Source organism: Mirounga angustirostris, unplaced genomic scaffold (assembly GCF_029215605.1).
Source record: "Mirounga angustirostris isolate CCGP_5_RB_7025 unplaced genomic scaffold, mMirAng1.0.hap1 SCAF_2, whole genome shotgun sequence".
NCBI classification, from domain to species: domain Eukaryota; kingdom Metazoa; phylum Chordata; class Mammalia; order Carnivora; family Phocidae; genus Mirounga; species Mirounga angustirostris.
In genome coordinates, this window is record NW_026991710.1 from 124195264 (window position 1) to 124220194 (window position 24931).

The 24931-nt window shown below is 39.7% G+C and overlaps 1 protein-coding gene across 4 annotated transcripts in view; it reads right to left on the minus strand.

Moving 5' to 3' along the window:
- Positions 1-24931, minus strand: part of NR3C2 (nuclear receptor subfamily 3 group C member 2) — a 328743-nt gene that overhangs the window by 33884 nt on the left and 269928 nt on the right. For all 4 annotated transcript variants that reach the window (XM_064585141.1, XM_054508712.2, XM_054508711.2 and 1 more), the window contains 2 exons: positions 7122-7252; positions 1371-1528 (listed from right to left, as the gene is read on the minus strand). In XM_064585141.1, coding sequence (XP_064441211.1) covers positions 1371-1528; positions 7122-7252 — 289 coding nt within the window. The remainder of the gene's footprint in view (positions 1-1370; positions 1529-7121; positions 7253-24931) is intronic.

Consider the following 24931-nt stretch of genomic DNA (forward strand, 5'->3'; position numbering starts at 1 on the left):
CATTTGAACAAATAAGAGAATTCATCAAGAAAAACCCAAGAACCCATTCTGAGTCCACTATAACGGGCTTTCCACAAGCCAACCGAAGAAAGTAGATCTGCTGCCTGTTCTCATATAGGGGACCTCTGCCCCAGGCTCTAGTTTCTTTTGTTCTCTGTGTGAGTTGTGGAAAGCAAAGTGGGTTGTGATCTCTCTAAAGCTGCATTTGCCATCATCTCTTAGTCCCACGATTTTCCATTAAACCATGCTCTTTAGGCCACTGATAATTAGCCAAATTATCACTGAATTCACCTCATGGGAATTTGACTTAATACCATATGAAAAGCTGAGAGAAAGCAAAATCAACGTGATATGTACCGAGTGTTCAGTGTAAAACACTGGCGAGTGACATTCCTTATCTATCAAACCACAGAGGCATCATCACATTCCACTGGCATAAACAAAATCTTAAAGGATGACTCATGATTTCAATAAAAATACTAGTATAATACTAGCCATGGCGCCTGGCAACATTTTTCTGAACAAGAGAGAAATATTTGAAAAAGGACTTCTTATAAAATCATATGGGCTGAACGTGGGCAATAAATCTTTCAAAAGAAAGTATGAAAACTTCACAAACATAAAAAACGAAATCAGCATGACTATGTACAACTTTTTCTTTGAGCCAGAGCTACAGAAAACTGCTCGCAAAGTGAAACAAGAAGCATATTTCAAATGACATAACAAAGCAAGTTACCCAATTCGATATTTTGTAAAAACTGCTAACACCTCAGCTGCATCTATAATTGATTAATTTAGAAACAAGCTCAGAATTTACTTTCTCTAGTTACCTAAGACAAGAAAGGTGTCTCCTGTGAAGAAAGAATATAGGATTCAACGTTTGGCAAAGACTGAGATGATCCAAGTTGGCCCGGGACCACTAATAATGTTTTGGAAAGATTGAGTTATTAGATTAACAGTTGTAGAAGATGGACACTATTTATGCAATGTTAAAGCAAACATTTTTATTAACCAAACATTTCCTAAATTGTAAGCAGAAATGTGAAACTTGATCTGACACCTGTAGCAAATCTGAGGGCCTTCCCTGGCCCAGGACACAGGGGTTTCGCCATGGTGGTCCACGCCACTCTCATCCTGCTCAGAATGGAAGACAGCCACACCTTTTACTTTACATGGGGTTTGTTTCAAAGGTGATCTGAAGAAAATTTCCTTCCTAATCAATTCTCAACTCTTGCTGCCTCCCACTGGATAATTTATCCCTATTTCTTCCCAAAGCCCTGAAAACTCTTCCTCACCTCTCCAGTTTTGTCGGGTCAACAGTGTGTGATTGTTGATCCCTCATTTAACAGGCACCAAGAGGCTCTACTTACGTCATGCATGGAGTCCAGAAGCTTGGTCAGTTGGTAGAACCTTTGCCAGCTCTGCCCAGAATTGTTGGGACACTTAGTCACCATCTTCCTCAGTTCTTTGATGTAATTTGTCCTCATTTCTTCAAATGCAGCCTGGCTTTTGAGGCCATCCTTTGGAACTGTGTTTAAGGAATACAGACATGTAAATCCCCAGGATGGAAAACAGCTTTGACATTGTAGCAGTTAAATGGCCTAGAATATTTTGAGGTTTTTTGGCTCACACTTTTAGTCTGATACTGAATCTTAATTAATTGCATTTATGAACAAATATGGCAGTTATCTATTGGTAAATTCTTGTTCACATCTACATACAATAGAATAATAACTGCTATTTATTGGATGTATGTTAATATGCATCTTGCATATATTAATTTTTTATGACATAATCATTATTCTCCTTTTATAGATGACAAAACTGGAGACTGGAGGTTTAATTTTGCCCAAGGACACAATAAATAAATGGCAGAGAAGGGGTAGAAACCTAGGTCTATTTCCAAAGCCTGCCTCTTAACCACAATGTTACATTGCCTTGTGGCCTGTCATCGAAGTGTTTTAGGAATCCTAACTTGCCAATACTTCAGAGGTAGGAAAATATCCTTTGATTTTCCAGGAAAACTGTAAGAGCCACGGACAACCTAAGCTGGGGCTAGAATTAGAAAGTGACATCTCTATATTCAAATTCAAATATCAAAGACACCTGGGGAGATTGGCCATCTAAGGGGTGGGGGAGCACAGACATGCTGAGAAGCACTTTGCATCTTCTTTGCACCAGGACCACATGACCAGCGGGGCCCTGTCAGTGGCCTCCCAGACGACAAGGCGGTGGGTCTGTGCGCTGGTTTTTGTGTGCAATTAGTAACACCACCGTGGCTCTGCAGGTAAGCCAAAAATCTGTAACTTTCAAAGAGAATAAACCATGTTCCCCTTTTTCTTTGAGAAAGTAAAAAAGTAAGGATCAGGTTTTGTTTTATGTAGTGGCTGGCTTTTTATGTTAAATTTAAAAATCTCACTTAGAAACAGTATTTTGGGATTCAGGGCTTGGAAGCATATCAAATGTCTCTGTGGCCCGCTGAAAGGAGATGCTTTGTCCCAGGACACACGTGAAAGCCCTTATGGAGGAAAGGCGCTCCTGTGCTGGGAATGTTCTGGAAGGAGGTGTGGGGCAGTATACAGTATCCCCTGTGAAAATCTATCTACATGTTTGCTTTTTTCCACTATAGCCAATAAATAGTTATGTGTATGCTTTAACTCTGAAAAATAAAATCACTTAAGAACTTTATTTTTAGGAGATGGAGACCTAAAGAAATTTTGTCTTGTGAAATTAATGTTCTGAGTTTGGAACTGCTTTTACTTTCACTTCTTAATTATACAGCATGTTTGCTAATTTGTCATAACTGGGATAAATAATAGTTTACTTGGGTCATCAGCCCTTTAGAATGGCTAAGTACATTTTTGACTATTATGAGAACCCTGGAAGCCGGGAATACTGCTGTTTCCAAATTAAACGCTGCTGTCCTGTATAAAAATTATCTTACAAATTACATTCACATCTTATGTTAATAGTCTCCTTGAGTTTAATTGTTGAGGCTTTTGATTTGTGGTTTATCTAAATCTATTTCTGTGGGGGAAAAAATAAACCCCTAATAGCAATTGCATGCATTCCTGAGACGGCCACAATATTAGCTGTGTTTTCAAATAGTTGACATTCACATTAAAAGTTAAATGCCGTCCATTATATAACAAATAGTTTGTTTTCTTTAAAAATAAAGCCTTGTTTTAAAAGTATAAAAAATATGAAGGACGGTCATAACCAGGATGTTAATAGTAAAACTATAGACCTACTGTCTACCAAAATTTTTAATGTTAACTTAGAACCTTCTGAAAGAAGTGGCAAGTTTGCAAATACTTTGCAAATAGTGCCTACACACAGGTTAACAATTATTTTTTTAAGTTATAAAATATTAAGGAGTACACCTTTTGCTTTTCAATATAAATATTTACAGAGATCATCGTATACATTAATAATTACCTAAAATTAGAATGGAGTGAATAAATTTCACTACTGTATTTCACTACTACTTGGCGTATCTGCTAAGATTAAGCAAAGACCTTCTTATGGATAGTTCTGTATCAGAAATTTTCAAGAATACAAATGATTTGTGTCAAATATTACTTATATATTATTGCTGTAACTGAAATATATTGTACCAATTTCCCAGTCAGATTTTTTAGAAGTTAAAACAAACCCACAAATAAGGAGAACTTAAGCAAAACCTCAAATTTTGGAGGTTTGCCCAGATTTTCTGAATTTACTTATTAAATGCAGCAGGGCTGCTGGAAACCATCCAAAATCTATGGGCTGGAGAAGAGCAGAGACAACTGGGGTAGAGGTTCATCTGTTTTCCTCCATAAGCATTAAGAACACAAGATTCTCTCAATGTCATTGCTAAAAACTTTCTCGATACACTGGACATCAGATGTGCAATTTAACATCCTAAAGAAGAAGAAAACTTCTAACACATTCTATCACATATTAGCAAAATAAGCTTAAATAAGCTTACTAAAGCCTGCAGCTCTGTGACTCATACAATTCTTTACTTATGTTTTCCTGCCTTTTAATTTTGCTTTTCCTGCATCTATAAAAATCAGAATTGAAAGTACTGAGCTACTTGGAAGCTAATAATTTAATTTAGGTAGCTTCAAAATGATATCAGGATTGATTATAGGCTGATTAAATGATCTAAAAGGATAAGACACCAATTAAGTTGGAGTAGTCAAAATTTATAAAAATTAGCATCACATGCATTTTTCATTTAAATTCTATCACACATCTGATCTATCTACATCTAGATCTATACTTTCAATATTTTTCAGGCCAGTAATGGTTAATGACATAGCTTGGAAAGGGGAATAGAATCACTGTCAATGAATTTAAAGATTCTGGTTCCAAAATTATATTCTAAAAAGGATAAATCGGGGACTTCAGAAACCTCGAGGGAGAGTGGGGGGGGGCGGGGGGGGGGCGGAAGAGTCCAGCTCTGAGCACCCTGCAGATGAGGGGTTGCGCCCACGACCCTACAGGAGATTTGCTGAGTGTAATTAGTGAGGACTGGTAGGGCCTGTGGCAAACTGGAGAGAACATGCCCTGCCTTGGGCAATCGAATTCAGTGAAAATAAAACAAGACAAAAGGACAAGAGCAACCTAAAATACCTGTGCCAGCCAAAGAAAACACAGCTGTGAGGTGCTGGCCCCACCTCCCAACCCAGGCTGTGGGTCTGCCCCCTGGGCTGGAGCCTGGGTCCCACCTGCTAACCACTCCGCGCCTCCCGCTGCAGCCATGTGCCACGGCCGGCCTTTCGGCCCCTGGCTCCCCGCTCTGGGGAGAGCGGGAACAACACTGGGCGTGAAGGCCACAGCCAAGGCTTTGAGTTCTAATGCACAGAGGATACTGGACAAAAACGCCTGTGTGCCTCCATTTCGTTAGCTTTAGAACATGGGGTTGTTTTAAGCATTAAATTAGATGATATATGGCAAACACTTCAAAAGCCGTGAGCTGCTAAACTGGGAAGCAGGTGCTTATCCAGAGTCGCTATAGCATCTCCTCTTCCTGCTCTTGTCACTACTTGATTCAGGCTCACTTCCTCAGACCCAGGCCCTCTCTGGGGGAAACAACATCTCTTCTGACCCCTCCTATCCTCATTACCTTGCTGAGTAATGCCACTTTCTCCCAAACGACTCTACTGAAAACTGCCCCTTCCGCCACAGCCCTGACTCATGAGCCAAGGGGAGGGCTGGGCATGTGCTGGACTCTCTTTTCTGCTTCCAGGTAGGTCACTCAACAATCTCTCCTCCTTTGAAGTCCATGCCACTCGCCCTGGCACCCAGAACATTTCCCAGTTTCCTCAGTGGCCACACTACTTGGCTTAGAGATTTCTTCTCCATGCTGCCTCCTGCCATCATTCTTGTCTTCCTCTCATCTGATATGAACTTGCTCAGATTCTTCCCCCTCAGTTTGAAAATGTCTGTGCCATTGCCGGAGGAAGAAGTGCTCAATATCCTTGCCAAGGCTAATCCTCTCCTGACTTGTCTCTCTGGCACCTTATGTCATCAACTTCTCTACTCTCATACTTGGTTCCAGAAGCCTAAAAAAGCTTCCCATCAATCTGCAAGTCCCTGGCCATCGGGCACCTGCCTGAGGCCTAATGGTCAACTCTCACTGGCCTCTCTCTGTGCTCTCAACTTTCTCTGTGGAAGCTCTGCTGTTAGTCATGCCCCTTTTGGAAACCAGTTCTTGGCTCCCAGTTTCTCTGCCTCTCTGACAGTCCCATCTCTGCCTCTTCAGCCCTGCCATCCTCCTTTCATGTAGCTCGACTGGACCGTTCCTCTTTCTGTGCCCTGGCAACCCCACTCACCATTTTAGTTTAGATGACAATTTTCTATGAGGATAATTTCATGTTTATGTCTCAATACCCAAGCCTGTCTTCTGAGTGCTAGTCCCAAATTCTCCCCATCTTTTGGGATACATCTGAAAATTAACCCATCTAAATTGAACTCATTTTATAAAACCCCCACCAAATCTTCTCCAAGTCCCAACATTAACATACTCCTCTTAATGGTATCACAGCCATCCTAGCCATTTCTCTGTGCGCAAAACCTGTGTGACTTCTGACACATACCATTTTGTTTCCCCTTCTAGTTCGGCCTTGTTCCTTGAATGCATTGCTCCTGTCCATCACACACCCACCACCATCATTCAAGGCCATTATTTCAACAGCCTCACAGCAGGTCTCTGCGCTTCTAATCTGGCTAAGTTCTCTGTCTTTGCCTCTCCACCTCCCCCTCTCTTTCCCCTTTAATCCAGTTTACCAGATACATTTTCATAAAGGCACAGAAGACAGCTTGGGTCATGTCACGCCACTGCTCAAAGCCTGAGGTGCTGCACTCCTCTGCCCACCCAATGAAGGTCAGGTGCCTTCAACAGATACTGAATATCCTGGTCCAGTCTCCATCCCAACCTTATTCCCCACTCCTCTCCAACCCAACATCATCCCATGTGCCTTGAAAAGTTAAATGAATACAGAAATAAAAAATTTAAAAATTAACGGGTAAAACACGTCTTCCAGAACTAAGTTCTAATGCCTGGATATGCTTTCCCACATTTCCACACTCCCTCACATCATCCCCTGATGGGAATGCCATCTCAGACCTCATAACCAATTCATAACCCTTGCAAAGCTTGCCAAGATTCAGCTTCATCATGAATCCCTCCCTGACTCCCAGAACTAAATATGCTCCTCCCTTTTTTGAGCCACCGTGACACTCTTTATCTTCTATCATGATTGCATAATGCCTTTCCACAATGTATTAAAAGTATCTTTGAATTTATCTTATAGTAAAACTCACTGAGGGCAGCAACTGCACCTCATTCACCCTTGTAGTAGCTGAATTGCCTAATCCTACTATACATATAACAGACACTTAGTAAATATTTAGTGCTCAGATGGATGAAGAAATGAAGGAATATGCTCTTTCTTCACCCAAAGCCTCATACTTTCCAAGTAACTTAGTTCACCAAAAGACCAAAGCCCTTTTCTCACCGTCTCAATTTTTTTTTTTTATAGTAACTACCTGACACTGAAAATAGGCTAATCTCCTTAAAGGTAAGACTATTTGACAATGTAGAAAAAGTGCACAAGTGGACATCAACTTACTTGTGCTCAGCAGCAACAGAACTTTCATTATGGTGTATTCTTCAAAGGTAAGCTGCAGTCGAACGAACTGAAGGCTGATTTGGTGCATCCCCTGGCATAGTTCATACATGGCAGACTGATGCATCTTCTCTCTGCAAAGGAAATGGAAAAAAAAAAAAAAAAAGGTTCGTTATCAAGCCCAGACTGGTGGCCCAAGGCAGCTTAATAAGAGATCTGAGTCGGAGTTTCCCTTTGGCTTCAACATGGAGCAGATATGTATCCAAAGACAAGTTAGATGCCTTTCACACTGATGGCTAAACTGCCTCTAGACCGACACCGCCATGCCATTTCCTAGTACCCTGTAACAATGCGTCAGAAGCATGGAAACCAAACTTTTTCACGTGTGCCATTATTTTATTTTATGTCAAGAGTAACGATGACTGATCGTGCCGTGTTATATCGTGAGATCATCCACAGAGCAGGGAGGCCGCTGTGATGTGGGGTGAAGCCCACAAACTTCTGCTCCTTTTCAGCTAACTTAACTATTTTGACAAACTATACTAGATGCTGTGAATACGGGACAGTGATGACCAGTCTCATTTCCACATGGACTTCCCTTACAGAGGTCATGAAACATGACTGTTAACTATATGAAGCAGTACATTTAAAAAGGAAATTGAACAAAATTTTGAAACCTGAGAACCTGGACTAGAATCTTTCTGATAAAGGGAAAAAGCAATGTGGGAAACAAAGGCAAAAGAAAAAAGTAAATTTCCTTACTACTTATAGACCACTGACAAGTTCTTGAAACAGGTAGAGTGACCTTCCTCTAGGAACTCAGCTGCCTTGATGTTAATACTTTGCTAAGGGCAAAAGGTAATCTTAGCTTAACATTATCCTGACTCCCCAGGATCCTGTAAGTCTACTTTAATATATAAAAATTCCTTTGGAAACTTCCTTTAGATATATGTTGGCAATTGTCCTCCAAGCATATGGCCCACTGGTACACATCTGAAGGGTCTCATGACTAAGGTTATATTAGACAGTAATAAATGACCTTTTCCTAACAATAGCTGGTCCCCTTCAGGTCCTGGAAACCTTGCTTCCAAAATTCCTTAGAGACTTACGTTATCCCTAACCCCCTCCCAACTTGAAAATATATAATCGGCCACTCTTCATGACCCCAGTGCAGCAGTTCCTGCCTACAGGTCTTATCCCCATGCTTTAATAAAACCACCTTTTTGCACCAAAGATGTCTCAAGAATTCTTTCTTGGCTGTCAGCTCTGAATCCCAACATTTCCCATGTCAGGAGTTTGGGGCAATATATGCATGTTTCCACTTGGACAACTAACCAATCCTCTCCCTCCACCTAGTCTAAATGTTTCCTTTCATTTTTTTCTAAAGATTTTACTTATCTGAAAGAGTGAGCAAGAGAGCGGGTATGAGCTGGGGAGGAGCAGAGGAAAAGGGAGAAGTAGACTCCCTGTTGAGCAGGGAGCCCCATGTGGGGCTCGATCCCTGGACTCTGGGATCATGACTTGGGCAGAAGGCAGACGCTTAACTGAACCACCCTGGTGCCCCTCCTTTTTTTTTTTTTTTTTTAAGATTCATTTTGGGGGGGGCGCACACAGGAGTGTTGGTGCTGGTAGGAGGAGGGGCAGAGGGACAGAATCTTCAAGCAGACTCCCACAACCCATGAGATCATGACCTGAGCCAAAACCAAGAGGATGCTCAACTAACTGAGCCACCCCGATGCCCCCAAATATTTCCATAAAAATCTATATTATACAGCAAGAGAAGTCATCATTGTCTCTTTCCATGAGAAGTAAACAAAGCATCAGTTAGTTTTTAAGATTTTCCTTCTCAAAATAATAAATCTTTTGGGACATATTGCTGCTAACTATTGCTTTATAATGACCAGAATCTAATAAGTGAAAAAGAGACTATTAGTGAAAAATAGGAACAGACTTGATAAAGGCCAAAGAAACAAGAGAAAGAGGTCATGATGGCTGATATATTTCCAAAGGTGATGGATAGCAGGCGGGAGTCTGTAGGACAGCAACACTGCGATACCTCTCCCAGGATGCATTCTTGGGTTCCCCTCATTGGCAGAAATCCCTTTCATCTCAACTCTGAAAGCCACCTGTATAGAACCCATAATGGAACAGAACGTTTTCTCTGTGCTATTATTGTATGTCTTTTGTCTCCCATAATCTGGAAGATATTTTTAATTATGTAAATGTTTTAAACACATACACACACACATAGAATAGCAGCAGCCTATGCATCTGCCATCCAGAACTAACAATGTAAATAAATGCTAATATTTTTGTCATATTTACTTCAGATCTTTAAAAATTAAACATGGCAGAGTTACACCCTGCTCTCTCTTCCTCCTGCTTCCCATTCATCTTCATTCAAGAAGGGAACCGCCCACTTTGGTGGACTACCATTTCCTCTCAAATGTATATATTTTACGGCCACATGTATGTATCTATAAAAACAGCGTACAGTACCTGCTTTGTTTTATGTAAATTTGAAATTAGATATGCACATCCTTCTGCAACTTATTTTTATTCAGTGTTGTAATTCTGAGATATATCATTTTAATACAGGTAACCGTAAGTTAATTCATTTTCACTGATGCAAGTTTCATTTGTTTGCACATATCATGATTTACTTATCCATTCCACTACTGATGGTCACTTGGATTGTTTCCTCTTTATCGCTATTATGAATGATGCCCAAGGAACATCCTAGGGCATTAATCTAGGATACAGAATGAAAGCAGAATTGCTGAGTCACACATGGGTGCACATCTGCTGCTTTCATTCCAACCAGTAAAAGATAAGAATTTCCTTTTATTCCACACCCCCATCAAATTTGTGGCCAGCTGACAGGGGCTGAAAGGATAGCCCCATTGGTTCTTTTATTTGCATTTCCATTAACACCAGTAGGCTGAACATTTTTCAAATGTTTTATGACCATTTGGGTTTCTTCTTTGTTGATTTGTCTCTTCATATCTTTACCCATTTTATTGTAAGCTTTTCCTCTTCTATCACTAAGTAACACCATCTTTAATCCTAGTATTTTTTTGCCTTAAAAATTTTGTCTGAGGAAGAATGAAGGGGGGGAAATCAGAAGGGGAGACGAACCATGAGAGACGATGGACTCTGAAAAACAAACTGAGGGTTCTAGAGGGGAGGGGGGTGGGGGGGTGGGTTAGCCTGGTGATGGGTATTAAAGAGGGCATGTTCTGCATGGAGCACAGGGTGTTATACGCAAACAGTGCATCATGGAACACTACATCAAAAACTAATGATGTAATGTATGGTGATTAACATAATAATAATTAAAAAAAATTTTGTCTGATAGTTTTGTTTCTTCCTTTCTCTCTCCTTCCTTCCTTTCTCTGAAATAATTATATTTCACGTCTTTTATATAAGAGGCAAAAAACTGGATTTAAAAAATCTGAGTCTGTGTATTTTAACAACTCAGTTTAATCTGTTCTTCTTTATTGTGATTACTGATGGTTTTGGATTTTTTTTCTATTATTTTAACTTTCCTGTTTTCCTTCTCTCTTTCCACTTTCCTTCCTTTGACTAGGTCAATCTAGCTTTTAAAAAATTCCCCTCTTTGCTCCAGTACTGGATTTAGAAAGTACACATTTTTACTCCTTAAATAATAATAAAGTTGTGAATTTGTATACTTAAAAGTCAAAAGTTAATCAATAGCTTTTCCATGAGAAACAAACACGTAAAATGTCTTTGGTCTACTGCTTCCAGTTCTCCTTGTTACAGCTCTTTAGAATTTAAATTATACCTGTTTTCACATCTCCCCTGCAATCAGCCCTTCTTTCCTCACACCCACATACCCTCATCTGTTTCATTACTGATGGGTTTCTTTGATCACCACTGTTTCTTATACTTTACTTCACACTTCGGTTTGGTTTCTTACATGTTAAAGAATATTTTTTCATAATTCTTTCAACAGTGGTCATTGAAAGTTCAAGTCTTTCAGGCTTGATTTGTCTGAAAATCTCTTTATTTCACCTTCATTCTTTACAAAGTCATAGATTTCCCAGCTTGACAGGTAATTGCCCTCAGTATTTTGAAGATAGAACTCCCCTATAGTTGGGCCTTAAGAGCTGCTTTTGCAGAAATATCTTGTTAGTCTACTTGTCATTCTTTTACAGATAACCTGCATTTTCTCTTTGGTAGCTTATCCCAAATTCCCTGTTTATTTGATGTCTGCAGTTTCATTTCAAAGTACCTGAGTGCAGAGTAATCTTTATTTCTCCTGCTCGGGACTCAATGTCCCTATTAGATTTGAAGGTGTAGGTATTTCTTCAGTTCTGAAATGTCCTTAGACATTATTTCTTCAAGTATCACCCCTATCCCATCCCCGCTACTTTTTCCTTTTGAACTCCTATTAGCAGTGTGTTGGACCTTTTCACTGTGTCTTCATATCAACCTTCCTTTCATATTTCTTTTTATCTCTCTGGACTGTATTCTAGGTGATTTTCTCAGATCTATTTTCTAAGTACATATTTTTCTGTGTCTAATCCGTTTAATGTCTACAGTGTTTTAATGACAATATTTTATTCACATCTAGCTGCCTAGAAATATTCTATTTAGTTCTTTCTCAGACATCTCTGTTATTTTTCCATTAGGTACTTCTTATTTTCTGGCTATTATATCTTCTTTCTCTAAATTATATCTTTACCTATAATATCTCTAAATACTTTTAACATTATATTTCATAATTTCCTTCAGATTTTTTGTTTGTTCAACTTTTTGGGATGCTAATATGCATACCTACCACACACTGTTTTGGCCTAGGTGAATCCCAGGGGCACTGCCTTGTGGAAGGGACTCTAAAGGAAGTTTCAGCATTTATAACTGTTGGGGGTATAAGCATTTCACTTGTTTTGGACTAGTTTTTATGCTAATTCCTTAGCTAAAATGCTTTTTACAAGACTTGTGTAGTTTAAATTTAGACTCCACATTTGATGTGATACAGGCTTGTGTTTCTTATTCCTTTCAGCCTTCCTGCCATGTCGCTGGGCTGGCTGGCATGTTGAGTTTTACTGTCCTTGTTAGGAGACAGTGAAATAGTTGCAGAGACATGGCTTTATGCAAGAGGCTCCGTTTCAGGCTCCAGCCTTGCTAGAGTCTATGTTCTTGTCTCCCGTTCCTGTTTGTGTTCTAATATGCACCCCTAAGGCATTTATCTACATCCACTAGTCTGTGGGCCAACTATAGCTTTAGCTCCAAGTTAAACCACTCTGGCTGTGAATTCCCTTTTCTTGCACCTGTTTTTTTTTTTTTTTCCCCCTCTCTCTCTTTTTAAGCTTGCCTATATATTTAAGACTTTCTTTTTTAAATGCAGAATTTCCATGTGCTTAGAGAAAAAAAAAAGGCTCAGTTCAGTTCCACCATTCTGATTGCTAACTACAAGCTTCTTAAAGACAGGATCCATGTCTGGCTAACCTTTTTGAATGTCAAGTAGAATATGATAGCCAAGTGTCATGTGTCAATCTTTGCTCACTAAATATTTCATGAATGAATGAGAGAGAAGGAAAAAGTGAAGACAACAAAACAATGATTTGCAAATGATGATGATCAGAGCAAGAGAATACTGAAAATTTACACAAAGTAAGGTCAAATGTCTAATAAAATAGATATGGCACTTGTGAAGTTCTTCAAAATTTTCTCAAAAAAAGAGATTTAGGTTGTAAAATGGGGTGGAGTGGATTATAAATCAGGATATCCACGGAATACAGCACAATATGCATTTGATGCTAGACAAGTTAAAAAGTGGGACTCCTGTGCATTTGATTCCTTAGGCCACCTGGTGCTGGAGACCGCACAGGCACCCTTGGCTTCATCCCAGCAGGGTCTGGAGATGTGCAGCCCAGCTGCCCTTCAGGGCGCTGGCTTTGTGAGTCTGCGACCGTGCCACTTCTGAGACCCAAACTTACTGCATGTCAAACTGGGATACTAATAATAATTCCAACCTTGCAGAAATGTAGGAACCAATTATATGTAAATTCTTATAAAGTACTATTGGCTTTCTTTTTGGTATAATAAAGAAAACAAAATTCTTGAGAGATCAGTGATGAATTTGGTTAAAACAAAGCAAGTAATAATCAAATTCTTAAGATGACTTTACAGGAAAACAATATTATATTGTCACTATTATTTCTATATGTACAGTAAGGCAGGAGCAAAACCAGGGAGTGTGTAGATTTTCAGGGAGGTGGAAGGAACTTGCACCTCCGTGTTAAAATGTTTCTGTTCTCAGACATCTTGACAAAACATCCACACGCAGATGAAAGGCGACTTAAAGAGAGACCTCAGATTCTACTTGAAGACAGATGAGAATGTGAGTGTATGACAACACACCCAAAGGAAGCATGTTTTGCCCCTTCAGTACGAAGAACATCTCTTTACCTCTTTCTTGAGGCCTTATTCCCTGAGTAACCTCCGTGGTCTTCACAGCTATCACTCACGGGGTGCCTACCATCCACCAACGCTAAATTTAGTCTTGCTAATTCTCACAGTGCCTTGTGAATAATTATCCTTCTGTTCACGATAAGGAAATGAAGGTACACGATGCAGCCAGGAGCCGACCCCAGGTTCTCCACTTTGTACCTCATGTCATCTTCTCTCTCCACGCTTGCCAGTGGCCCAGCGCTTTTTAGCTGTTTTCTCCAGAGTATCTCTTTCCAACTATGAAGAGATGTTTGGTATCTTACGTTTTGTTACTCCACTCACTCACTTGTTTATCCTTTGCTCCCCATTACATGGTAAGATTTTGTGTTTTCAAACTCAGTTGCTGTTTCCACTGCATGAAATTGAGTTCTCTAAATGAAGAGCACTGGGTACTCAATATAGCTTGAAATCTCAGGAAAATAGGCCATCTTAAAAACACATTTACATCACATCATTTTTGCACAATTAGATTAAATGCACGGAAATGTTTATCCATAGAAGTTGAAACAAGGACAATCTTTTTGGCATGATACTGGTATTAATTTTGCAATATTACTTCACAGCAATACTCTTTGCTACATGCTTTTATTCATTTTATAATCTTACCTCATTTTCAGTAAGATAATGTAAAAATACATGAATGACTTTGGGAAAAAGATGAAATCTTTATAATTCTTCTAAAAAATAAAAGTCAGTGCAGAAGTTATCCCTGAATGCTGAACTAACATGAAGGCGGTAGGAGATTACTGATGGAGGAAATAGCTCTGTATTCAAGTGAACATCAGACCTGAATAACTGACAGCCCTCTGAACAGGGGGCACATGTCATCCATTTCTAAACATCTCATTTGCAGTTACAGAATGAACTCTATTTCTGGATAAATAAATACAGCAACCAAAATGGGCAGAGAGACCCAGTGCTAATTCCAAAGGGATGCCTTGGGATAAAATCTACAAGAATGATGGTCCTAGAGTATTTTTTAAAAAACACTTAGAGAAAAAAAGAAAAAAAAAGAAATATTTCAATAGCTTTGCAAACCTGTCATTTTTTCAAACTAAGACACCAATTTTATTCATAGCTATAACTTCATCTGGCTCTCTCTTGAACACCCATTACACTAAACTACAATCATAGGGTCATTTGGAAATAGTTTTAAAATATTAAAATAATCTAACGTCTCCAAACCTGATTAAATCGGAACAAAAGTGAATAATTGAAGAGTTGGAACATATATTTTTCCTGGGTTTTGAGAGAATTTGGGGTTGAAAATGGAGTTCACTTTCATGATAACAGTGGAATGAGAAAGCCCCGTTATAATCAGAGTAGGAAGGATATTCACAATTTATTTTCTGCTAAAGATTTCATTTATTTATTTGGGGAAGAGAGAGAGAGACAGGGCGAGCGAGCAGGGGGAGGGGAAGAGGCAGAGGGAGAGAGAGAATCTCAAGCAGATTCCCCGCTGAAGGTGGGGTTCCATCTCACAAGCCTGAGATCATGACCTGAGCCAAAATCAAGAACTGGAAGCTTCAATGACTGAGTCACCCAGGCACTCCAGGATATTCCCAATTTAAATGATTTGTATGCTAATTGCCTGCTTTTAATTTAGCTAAAGAACTGAACAACTTTTGTATCTACAGGACCCATGCCATCTTGCCATTCTTATGTTACCAGTGTTGCCCTACTTTATGAGGCTAGCCCTTCGAACCTATAGTTGCCCTACTTTATGAGGCTAGCCCTTCGAACCTATAGGTCAATGGCTGTCAGAAGTAACACTTCTGTTTTGGTGCTCAAGTATTGGCTTACCAAGACACTACTAAAAAGGTATTTGAAAAGCTTAGTCATTCGGTTCTCTGGAGGTCCATCTGGAAGCAGTGGATTTGGGAAATTACTGACCCAAACTAAATGGAATCCTGGAATTATATTTATGTTCTGTTAGAACTAAATCTCTGATAAGCCCAAACTATAAACTATTCCAAACTATGGGTATCTGCAGAACTCAGGAGCTCTTAAGTATTAACCTGAACACCTACTGTGAATCCTCATGCTGTGGCTTCTACAGGGAGAATGCAAGCTAGCTTCTTAAGAGACTTCACAAAAATTTAAAGCAGGGTCTCAGAGAGACATCTGTACATACATGTTCACAGCAGCATTATTCATGATATCCAAAATGTGGAAGCAGCCCAAGTGTCCTTCGATGGATGAATGGATAAACAAAATGTGGTATATACATACAATGGAATATTATTTAGCCTTAAAAAGGATATTCCGACACATGCTCCCAACACGAATGAACAGAATGATATTCTGTTAAGTAAATAAGCCAGTCACAAAAAGTCAAATGCTGTATGATTCCACTTACATGAGGTACCTGGAGTAGTCAAACTCCTAGAGACAGAAAGTAAGAATGACTACTCTCAGGGGCTGGGGGAGGGAAGGAATGAGCACTTATTTACATAACATTGTGAGTGCACATAGCATTACTGAACCACAGAGTCAGAAATGGTCAAGTTGGTAAATTTTATGTTATGGGTATTTTATCACAATTGAGAAAAAAATTAATTAGAAACAAAAAAGAATCTCTGCAACCCATGATCCTACCTGCTATACACTGATACAGATTGAAAGACTAGGATTTGTGTTTAATTAAGTAACTTCTTTCAGAGTTCAGGCTTTTCATTCATTCTTCTTCTTTTATAATAGATAAAATATCTCTTTTCTTCTCTGTTTTTACTACTTGCTTTTTGCCTTTTTGTGCTTTGATGGATTTTTACTTTTACTGCATGTGCTTTTACTGCAGGCTGTGCTAAATGCTTTTTAAAAGCAGGAAGAGTAAAAATTCTTTAATAAACCATAATTTCACAAAGTCAGTCACAGAAACACTTCCTAAAAGGCCTGTCTGTTGTAATTTTGGTACCCTAAGGGAGAAGGGAAAATAGAACTATCTTTATCACTCTTTTCCCTTTCCAAGAATTCACATTTAATAAACATAATCCTTTCACACTGGCTGATTTTATAAATGCCAAAGCACAAAAGGCTCCCGGCTCTTCCACCTACGGGAGCCCATGAAAGGTACTGTGACATTTCTTAAGTGAAGATCCTTAGCAGTATTGCACTAAACTGTACCGTGGTCACCACATGTCTTTTAGGAGTAGAAAGCATCACTTTATTTAGTGAGGGACTACAAAAATAAACTTCTGAAACATTTCTCATTAGCCCATGGATTAAACAATAGGCAACTCTCATCACTTTGAAGGTCCATGTCCTCCTTCTGGATAATCACCTCTGGTTGATTTTGTACATGCACAGGTACCAAATTACACCAGTACTAAATAAATATCTGGTAGCCACTGAGAGCAGGTAAATCCAACGGATTTCACAGACCTTGAGTTGCTCTTAAAATATACATATATTGGGGTGCCCAGACGGCTCAGTCGGTGGAGCGTGTGACTCTTGATTTCAGGGTTGTGAGTTTGAGCCCTACGTTGGGAGTAGAGATGACTTAAAAATAAAATCTTAAAAAATAAAAAAAGTATATAAACAAAGCACAGCAAAACTCATTCAGGGCTGGACTCCTTGAAGTCCCTGGCATCTCAGGAAGACCCTTCAAAAACATGTTTGGTAACATGCTACTACTTCCATGAATTGCTCCTAGGAACGTGTGTGTGTGAGTGTGTGTGTGTGTGTGTGTGTATTACACTGTTGGAATGCATACAGCGGCAGTGTCAATATTACTAAAACAAATTGAGTGGTATGGTGCACGCACAATCACAGCCGATCTGAAAGCCCAGACCTTACATCTGATGCCGCAAACCACACCATTATGTCTGAATCAATGTAACATCTTGTTAAGTGGTCAGTGTAACAGATGGTCCCTGTCTTAGGCTTGTTATTTTTCTAAAAAATAACATGCAGAAACAGTTCTTTTTTTCAAACCTTAATTAGAATAAAAATTACCTCAACTTGAACATTCAAATTATTCCAGTTTATGGTATACATTTTTTTTCCATAATCTTACCAGATTTTTCCCTCACTGACAAACAAGATCTATCTGTAGAAGGGCCGTTATGCTAGCTGCAGTTCTGATATGTGTTATAACATCTACATCATTTATTTATAGGCAGGGCAGAACTCAGCCACTTTGGTCTAGGAATTGCCAGACAATGTTGTTTGTGGTTTCTTTACTGGACTACCATACCAGAGAGTGGGATCCCAATGGTCTCCATGACATTCATCGATTCTCTATTATACATGGTCAATTCTAGTAAGAGTTAAAAGCTAATTCAGTGTTTTGTCACCTTAACTGATGTTCCAAAAGGGATGTGTTTTCGTGGAAGCGCCCGGGAACGTAAGCAACACAGTTGCCACTGATTTGAGTAGATATTACACAGATCAAAATAGTATTTGACAATCTAAAAATTTAGAAGGGGCTTGGTTACATGGCAACCATAATTTACCACTCACAATCCTATAAATCATGAAAAAAAATCTTTTAACCATATATTTTATATATAGTTTTTTTTTTGGTATAAAAAAACAGTCTTTTGTACCTTAGATTTTTAAATACTTACATAGTTAGCACAATTTCTTTTGGGATACAAGGACACGTTTTTGGTAGAGGAAAGAAAACATGAAGTCATAACCCACTGTGAAAATTTCCCCTTGGGGCGCCTGGGTGGCTCAGTCGTTAAGCATCTGCCTTCGGCTCAGGTCATGATCTCAGGGTCCTGGGATCGAGCCCCGCATCGGGCTCCCTGCTCCGCGGGAAGCCTGCTTCTCCCTCTCCCACTCCCCCTGCTTGTATTCCCTCTCTCGCTGTGTCTCTCTCTGTCAAATAAATAAATAAAATCTTTTTAAAAAAAATTTCCTCTTAACTGCTATATTAAGGTTAAAATACTCAACAGCATGCTCAGAACCTTATGAGGACTTCATAAAATCCAAAACACGTTAAGACTTAACACCTGTATTGCTCTCCACACAGAAAGGATACAAAAAACCAATATTCTCTGGTGAAAGAATTTTTTAAAAAATTAGCAAAGCCTCATTTTTGTAGGATGTAGACTCAAATACTAACTTCCTGCAGATTTAATGGTATGCAGACCACAGATGTTTCAAGGGAAGACAGAAAACCTGCAGTGAGCTATTATCGCTTCAAACAGGGACATTTGGGGTATCTACTTAAAGACACTGCTTAATTTCAATAAACGGCCACAGTTTCCTCACTTGTAAAAAAAAAAAAAAAGGACCCATAAAAAGGTAAGATACCTACCTGATAACTACTGAACTTCAAGAATGCGAACAAAGTTAATTGCTGAATTTGGGAGTGTGCCTAGCCTATCGTGTGCGTAAAGGGTGACAGCAAATCCCTTTTCCTAGTACAATAAAAGATTTGTATTAAATTGCAACTTCTGGAGTCGTATTCTTCGTGAAGCACAAGGCACATTACTCTAGCAACGGAGCTGGCACAGGTTATAAGGACGGACATTTACCCTGATAAAGCCCAGGGGTGCGGTGAGGTTCCCGAGGCAAGAGCAGAGTGCGGCTCACACTTGAAGGGGTGACTTTCCCAGTGTGCGCCTGGGTTGGGGTGCAGGTGTGGCAGGTAGGAAGCAGCTGTGTTCCTTTTCCAGGATCACAGACTCCTTCTTCTACCTGCAGTGTCTCGCTTTGGAAGAAGAAAACAGCTGAACCTCTAGAGACTGTTACCACAGACCCTATTCCATTCATTAATTGACCTGGGTCCCAGAAAACATTCTCAGGTACCATTGTTTTGGATGAAAGGTAGTTTATTTTGTTTGTGTGAATCCTTCAAAAAGCTGACAAGTCATCGGCCTAAATAATAATAAGAAAAAGATGATGTTCAACTCAATCTATTAAGAGTTGAGCCACGTGTCCTTTCTTATTGTTCTGAACATCTGTCACAAAGCAGATTCTGTTCAGGACACGATGAACAACTGCATCATTCATGACTGGGTGAAGTCAGTATAATCCTACCAGGTCACTACACCAGCAGTGACATCTGTTTCCCGTAAGACATCACCAGTCACATACACTAGGTGACGTGAACACAGTGCTTATTCAAAGCATAGCCTCAATACTTTTCATCTTCTTTATCCACATCTTCTTTATCCTCGCTAGTCAATACAGCTGAGGAGTATGGCTGATGTTCTGAACCTTCTCTTCCACTTGGAAATTCTGTGACCTTCTGAATGTTCTCTAATCAGAGCAGAATGGCTATGCGGTCTTTAATGACAAACAAATGATTCTTTGGGTTTCTGTGTTTATCCACTAGAAGCAATGCACAGTTGAAGGCCGATGCTTCAAAAGTGTCAGCTCCCGGGCGCCTGGGTGGCTCAGTCGGTTAAGCGGTTAAGTGTCTGACTTTTGATTTCAGCTCAGGTCATGATCTAGGGCTCTTAGGATTGAGCCCTGCATCTGTCTGGCTCTGTGCTCAGCGTGGAGTCTGCTTGTCTCTCCCCTCTGCTCCTCCCCCAGCTCGCACTCTCTTTCTCTCAAACAAAAAACAAAACAAAATAAAATAAAATATTTTAAAAAAAGTGTTAGCTCCCTGTAGATCTCTTGAGCAGGCAGGACCCCAGGCCGAGGCAGGCACTGGGTCTCACACCCTGGTAAGAGAGTGTGATTCGAGGCCCCCGCCCCCCCCCACTGTACTACTCAGCACAATGAACTGGAGGGTGGGTTGGGCAGCCAGTTGGCAGCAGTGTTTTTCTGCAACAAGTACAAAGAATAGCATTCAGGAAAGATATAAAATATAATAAAAATCAGAAAAGCAAAATCACTCCTCTGAGTAACTTCTGGAACAGATTTTCAATGATTTTAAGGCCAAGGCCAAGACTGGTGGACCTTGAATGAAAAAGTTTTCCACTTCAGGTTACCACCCCAAAGAAAAGAGCACAAAGGTCATACTGAAGTGAAAAAGCAACTTTGTGTTTTCTGTTTTCCTTCCCCCTGCAAAGGTGTATGATAGCCTTCACACACCTTATTTCAAAACTAAGACAACTGTGTATAGCATGGTGACCGGTTAATAACACTGTATTGCCTATTTGAAAGTTGCTTAGAAAGTAGATCTTAAAAATTCTCATCACAAGAAAAAACATTTGTAAGTATGGTGACAGATGTTAACCAGACTTACTGTGGCAATCCTTTTGCAATATGTGCAAATATGGAATCATCATGTTGTACACCTGCAACTAATACAATGTTACATGTCAATTATGTCTCAATTTAAAAGCTAAGCTGACAATGGGACGTAACATTTTTATTTGATAAATGAGAGATAGTGCAGGGCTGTAGAGTCACAGGGGCAAGAGGAGAGAGGAGAAAAAGAGGAAAAGAGAAAGCCAGAAAATGGAGGGAAGGAGAAGGAGTCAAGCAGAAGTGGAGGGTTGAGACAAGAAAGAAAAAAAAATGTCAGTTGTGGCAGGAAGGAGGTTAGGGAAAGCAAAACTAGCAAGAAGAAAAGGAGAGCAGGAAAAAAACAGCCTCTTCCATTCTGAAGTGTGAGCCCACAGTTCGTCATGCCCAATGCACAGTTCGATAACTTCCAACTCTGAATTTCAGAGACACATCCCCTTTCCTGCTCAGGTACAATTCCTCATGCCCGGACTGCAGAGCATCGCGTTCACTGTGCCCATCCAAATTCTAACCCTCCTTTGGAGGCTAATACAAATTTTAAAGCCAGATAATTCTGCCAGGCAGCTTTCTTTGATCACTTCAGCCCAGGGGAATCACCTTCTCTTTAAACTCCCGGAGCCCCCATCTTAAATAAAATTTATTTCACACTTGTCACATGGACTTCATCCTGTTGGGCCACTACTCTTGTGTCTGGGTCTTAATTCACCAACAACACGACAGAATTCTGGAAGATGGAAATTGTGTCTCTCACTTTGGGTTCCTTACAACAGCCACCATGGTGCTTTGCACATTGTAAATATTCTCAATATTTATTAGTGACCAGTGAAACGTTAGCCATTGTTCATAATTTTTTTTAGCTAAACAATAGAAAGACATAAATTTCACATTAGGGGAAGCAATCAGGATATTCACTTATAATACTGTCCTCTTCCTTTTTAATTGGCCTCATTTCAGTCACAAGTTCTCATAGCTATAAGAATAAGTTATCTTGTTGGTAAAGCAGAATCATTAACTATAGGAGGTTGGAAGGGACCCTAAGACCCTTCCATTTCCATTACTTTGTAGATGCGTGGAGACATATGGCATAATGAGAAGAGCATGAACTTCCAGGGAAATCTGGGCTCAAACCTGAGATCCACCTCTCAGCAGCTATGCGACCTTGGATAACCCTACAGAACGTCTCTCTGTCTGAGGCAGCTGAACTATTTATAAAGCAGTGATAATAGTATCTGCCTGAAAATATGATTGTCTATGAAGAAGACAGTTCACATAAAAGCATCAAGTACAGAAAATGGCACATAGTAGGCTCTGTAAGTGTTCTGCTACTAGACTGAGAGCCCCTTAAGCACGAGGACCGCGTTCTATTCACTATTCAGTGATTATCTGATAACTTGAGTAGAGATTAAGTCTTTCCTGAATGAGGAAACAGAGATCCATATCACAAGTGAGGCTTCCCCAAAGCCAAGCAGAATTGTAAGTTTGGGTTGGGTTTTATCGATCACCTCGTCTAGCGTTTCTCAAAGTGTGGTCTGGGGACTCCGGGATATCCCCAAGACCCTTTCCAGGGGTCTGCGAGGTACTCCTTTCTCCAACTAACTACCTGGGTGAAACTGAATTTTTTTTCATATACTTCAACCAAAATAACCTATCACCACAGACTGAATATGAGAAGCAGACAAGGGAATGTAACTGTCTTCATTTAAGTCAGATTGAAAGGATTTACAAAAAAGCAAAAGAGTGCCATTCTTTTAATACTTTTCTTTTGTTAAAAAAGTTATTTTTCATACAATATTTATGCTATGCTATTTATGTTATTTATATAATATGTACTTGCTATTTTAATGTGAATGATAAAACCATATTCTAAAAATTTGTTTTAGTTTCTAATATAGGTAAATATGAATAGATATAACTTATATAAACAGAAGCTCTAAAAGCACCAGCTCATCATCCTTCAAATTCCCCCTCTAAACCACTTGATTGTACCCTATTATCCATGTAAGTGGAGATGACAGAGACCAAATGTTTGTGTCCCCCAAAATTCATATGTTGAAATCCTAACCCCCAATGTGATAACAGTGGGAGGTGAGGCTTTTGGGAGTAAATAGGTTTAGATGAGCACAGCCCCCATGATGGGATTAAAAAAAGCAGCAGCAGCAGAGACACCAGAGCTTTTTGTCTTTCCCATAGGAGGACACAGGAGAAGGCAGCGGTCTGTAAGCCACGAAGGGGGCCCTCGCAGAACACAATTATACGGGCACCTTGCTCTCAGATTTTCAGCCTCCAGAACTGTGAGGAATGAATGTCTGCTGTTTAAGCCACCCAGCCTGTGGTATTTTGTTACAACAGCCCAAGGTGACTAAGACAGAGCGTGACATCATACCTACAGCAAAAAAGAAATCAGGAGTTTATAAACTACTAATTCCATTGATTCTACTGAGGCAGTGGTTATTTCAAGGTGGAGGAGCACAGGTGAGGGGCCATTAGACAAAGGTTGCCACATCTGTAAATATGGACCCTGCCTGGGGCAGTACTCCTACTGCAGATACACAGATGAGCTTTTTTTTTTAGATTTACTTACTTATTTTGAGAGAGAACGAGAGCGCACGTGCAAGCACAGGGGGTCGGGGGGAGAAACAGAGGGAGAGGGACAGAGAGAATCTTAAGCAGACTCTGCAGAGCCTGACGCGGGGCTTGATCCCAGGACCCTGAGATCATGACCTAAGAGTTGGATGCTTAACCAATGAGCTACCCAGGCACTCCACAGATGAGCTTTAATAAGTAGACTGAAGGTCACCAAATATGGCCTTTTTTTTCCTTCCCCTTCTCTACTTGTTTCTTTCAGAAAAGTATCAATGCCAGAACCCCTCCTCAAAAATTAACCTCTTCAGAACCTCTCAGATACACAAATCAATTAATTTGCTTAGGTGTCATGGGTGGAAGTGAGGTATTAACATCTAAATCATCTCTCAGGCATGATACAATAAAAATGGATAATCGTGTGGTTTTGGTTCTAGAAGTGTCTAGAGATGAAAGCTCACTGAACAGTTTATATATCAAGACACATTCAAGTGTGTTCTCTTACTTCAATCCAGAGGAGAATGATCAAAGACACCATCTATGTGTCTGATGATGACCTGGGTTAAAGGAGGAAGCCTAGCACTCTCCCCAGTTTTGTAACTAACTAATCCATTCCTCACCACCTGCCCCAATCTTACAATGTGTAATCACTGCATCAAAAATAATTTTTCTCTGTTTATCAATTTTTCAAAAAAAAACACAAATTCATTCCAGTGATTTTATTTTATATTGAAAGGAAGAGTATTTTTAACTTAAGAGACCAAAGTCTTTGGGCATGTTTATTGAAATACAAAGCAACATGCTATTAGCCACACTAAGCCTTTTATAGGTAACATGTGACCTTAAACTGGTTTTGACTTTTATTCAAAATAAAAAAACAGCTCCCTCCAGGTATTCAGAGTAACGCTTGGACATATTTCTTGCATAATTACTACTCGGTGCAATCTCAGGGTGCCTGGGTGTCTCAGCTGGTTAAGCATCTGACTTTTGATTTTGGCTCCAGCCATGATCTCAGCGTTGTGAGACTGAGCCCTGTGTGGGTCTCCACACTCAGTGCAGAGTCAGCTTGAAGATTCTCTCTCCCTCTCCCTTTGCCCCTCCCCCTGCTCAGGTTCTCTCTCTCTCAAATAAATAAATACATCTTTAAAAAAAAAAAAAAAAGATGGCCAGTGTCTCCAACAGAAGACTGGTTAAAAAAAAACAAAACAACAGAAAAACCAGGAAAATCCTCAAAACCCAATCTCCCTCCCCCCCCCAAAAAAAACTACTCTGTGCAATCTCTGTATAGTTCTATAGAGCTTAAACAGTGCATTCCATTTGCAGTCTCCTTTTTGTTTTAATTTCATACTATACTGGCAATTACCTGGCTTCATTGACTACTTAGGAAATTTCTCAAGTACGCTACAAGAAGTAATGTAAGAAATATTAACGTATAGCAATGTTCCTGAAGAACATTTGAAAGAATCCTATAAAATATGAATCTTTTTCATTAAGTTCACAATGCTACGCCCTAAAAGCATTGTAGAGTAAACCCGTATCAGGAATCTTGCATCTGACACTTGTACTAGAAAGAGCACTCAATTCACAGACCAGAAAAAGCC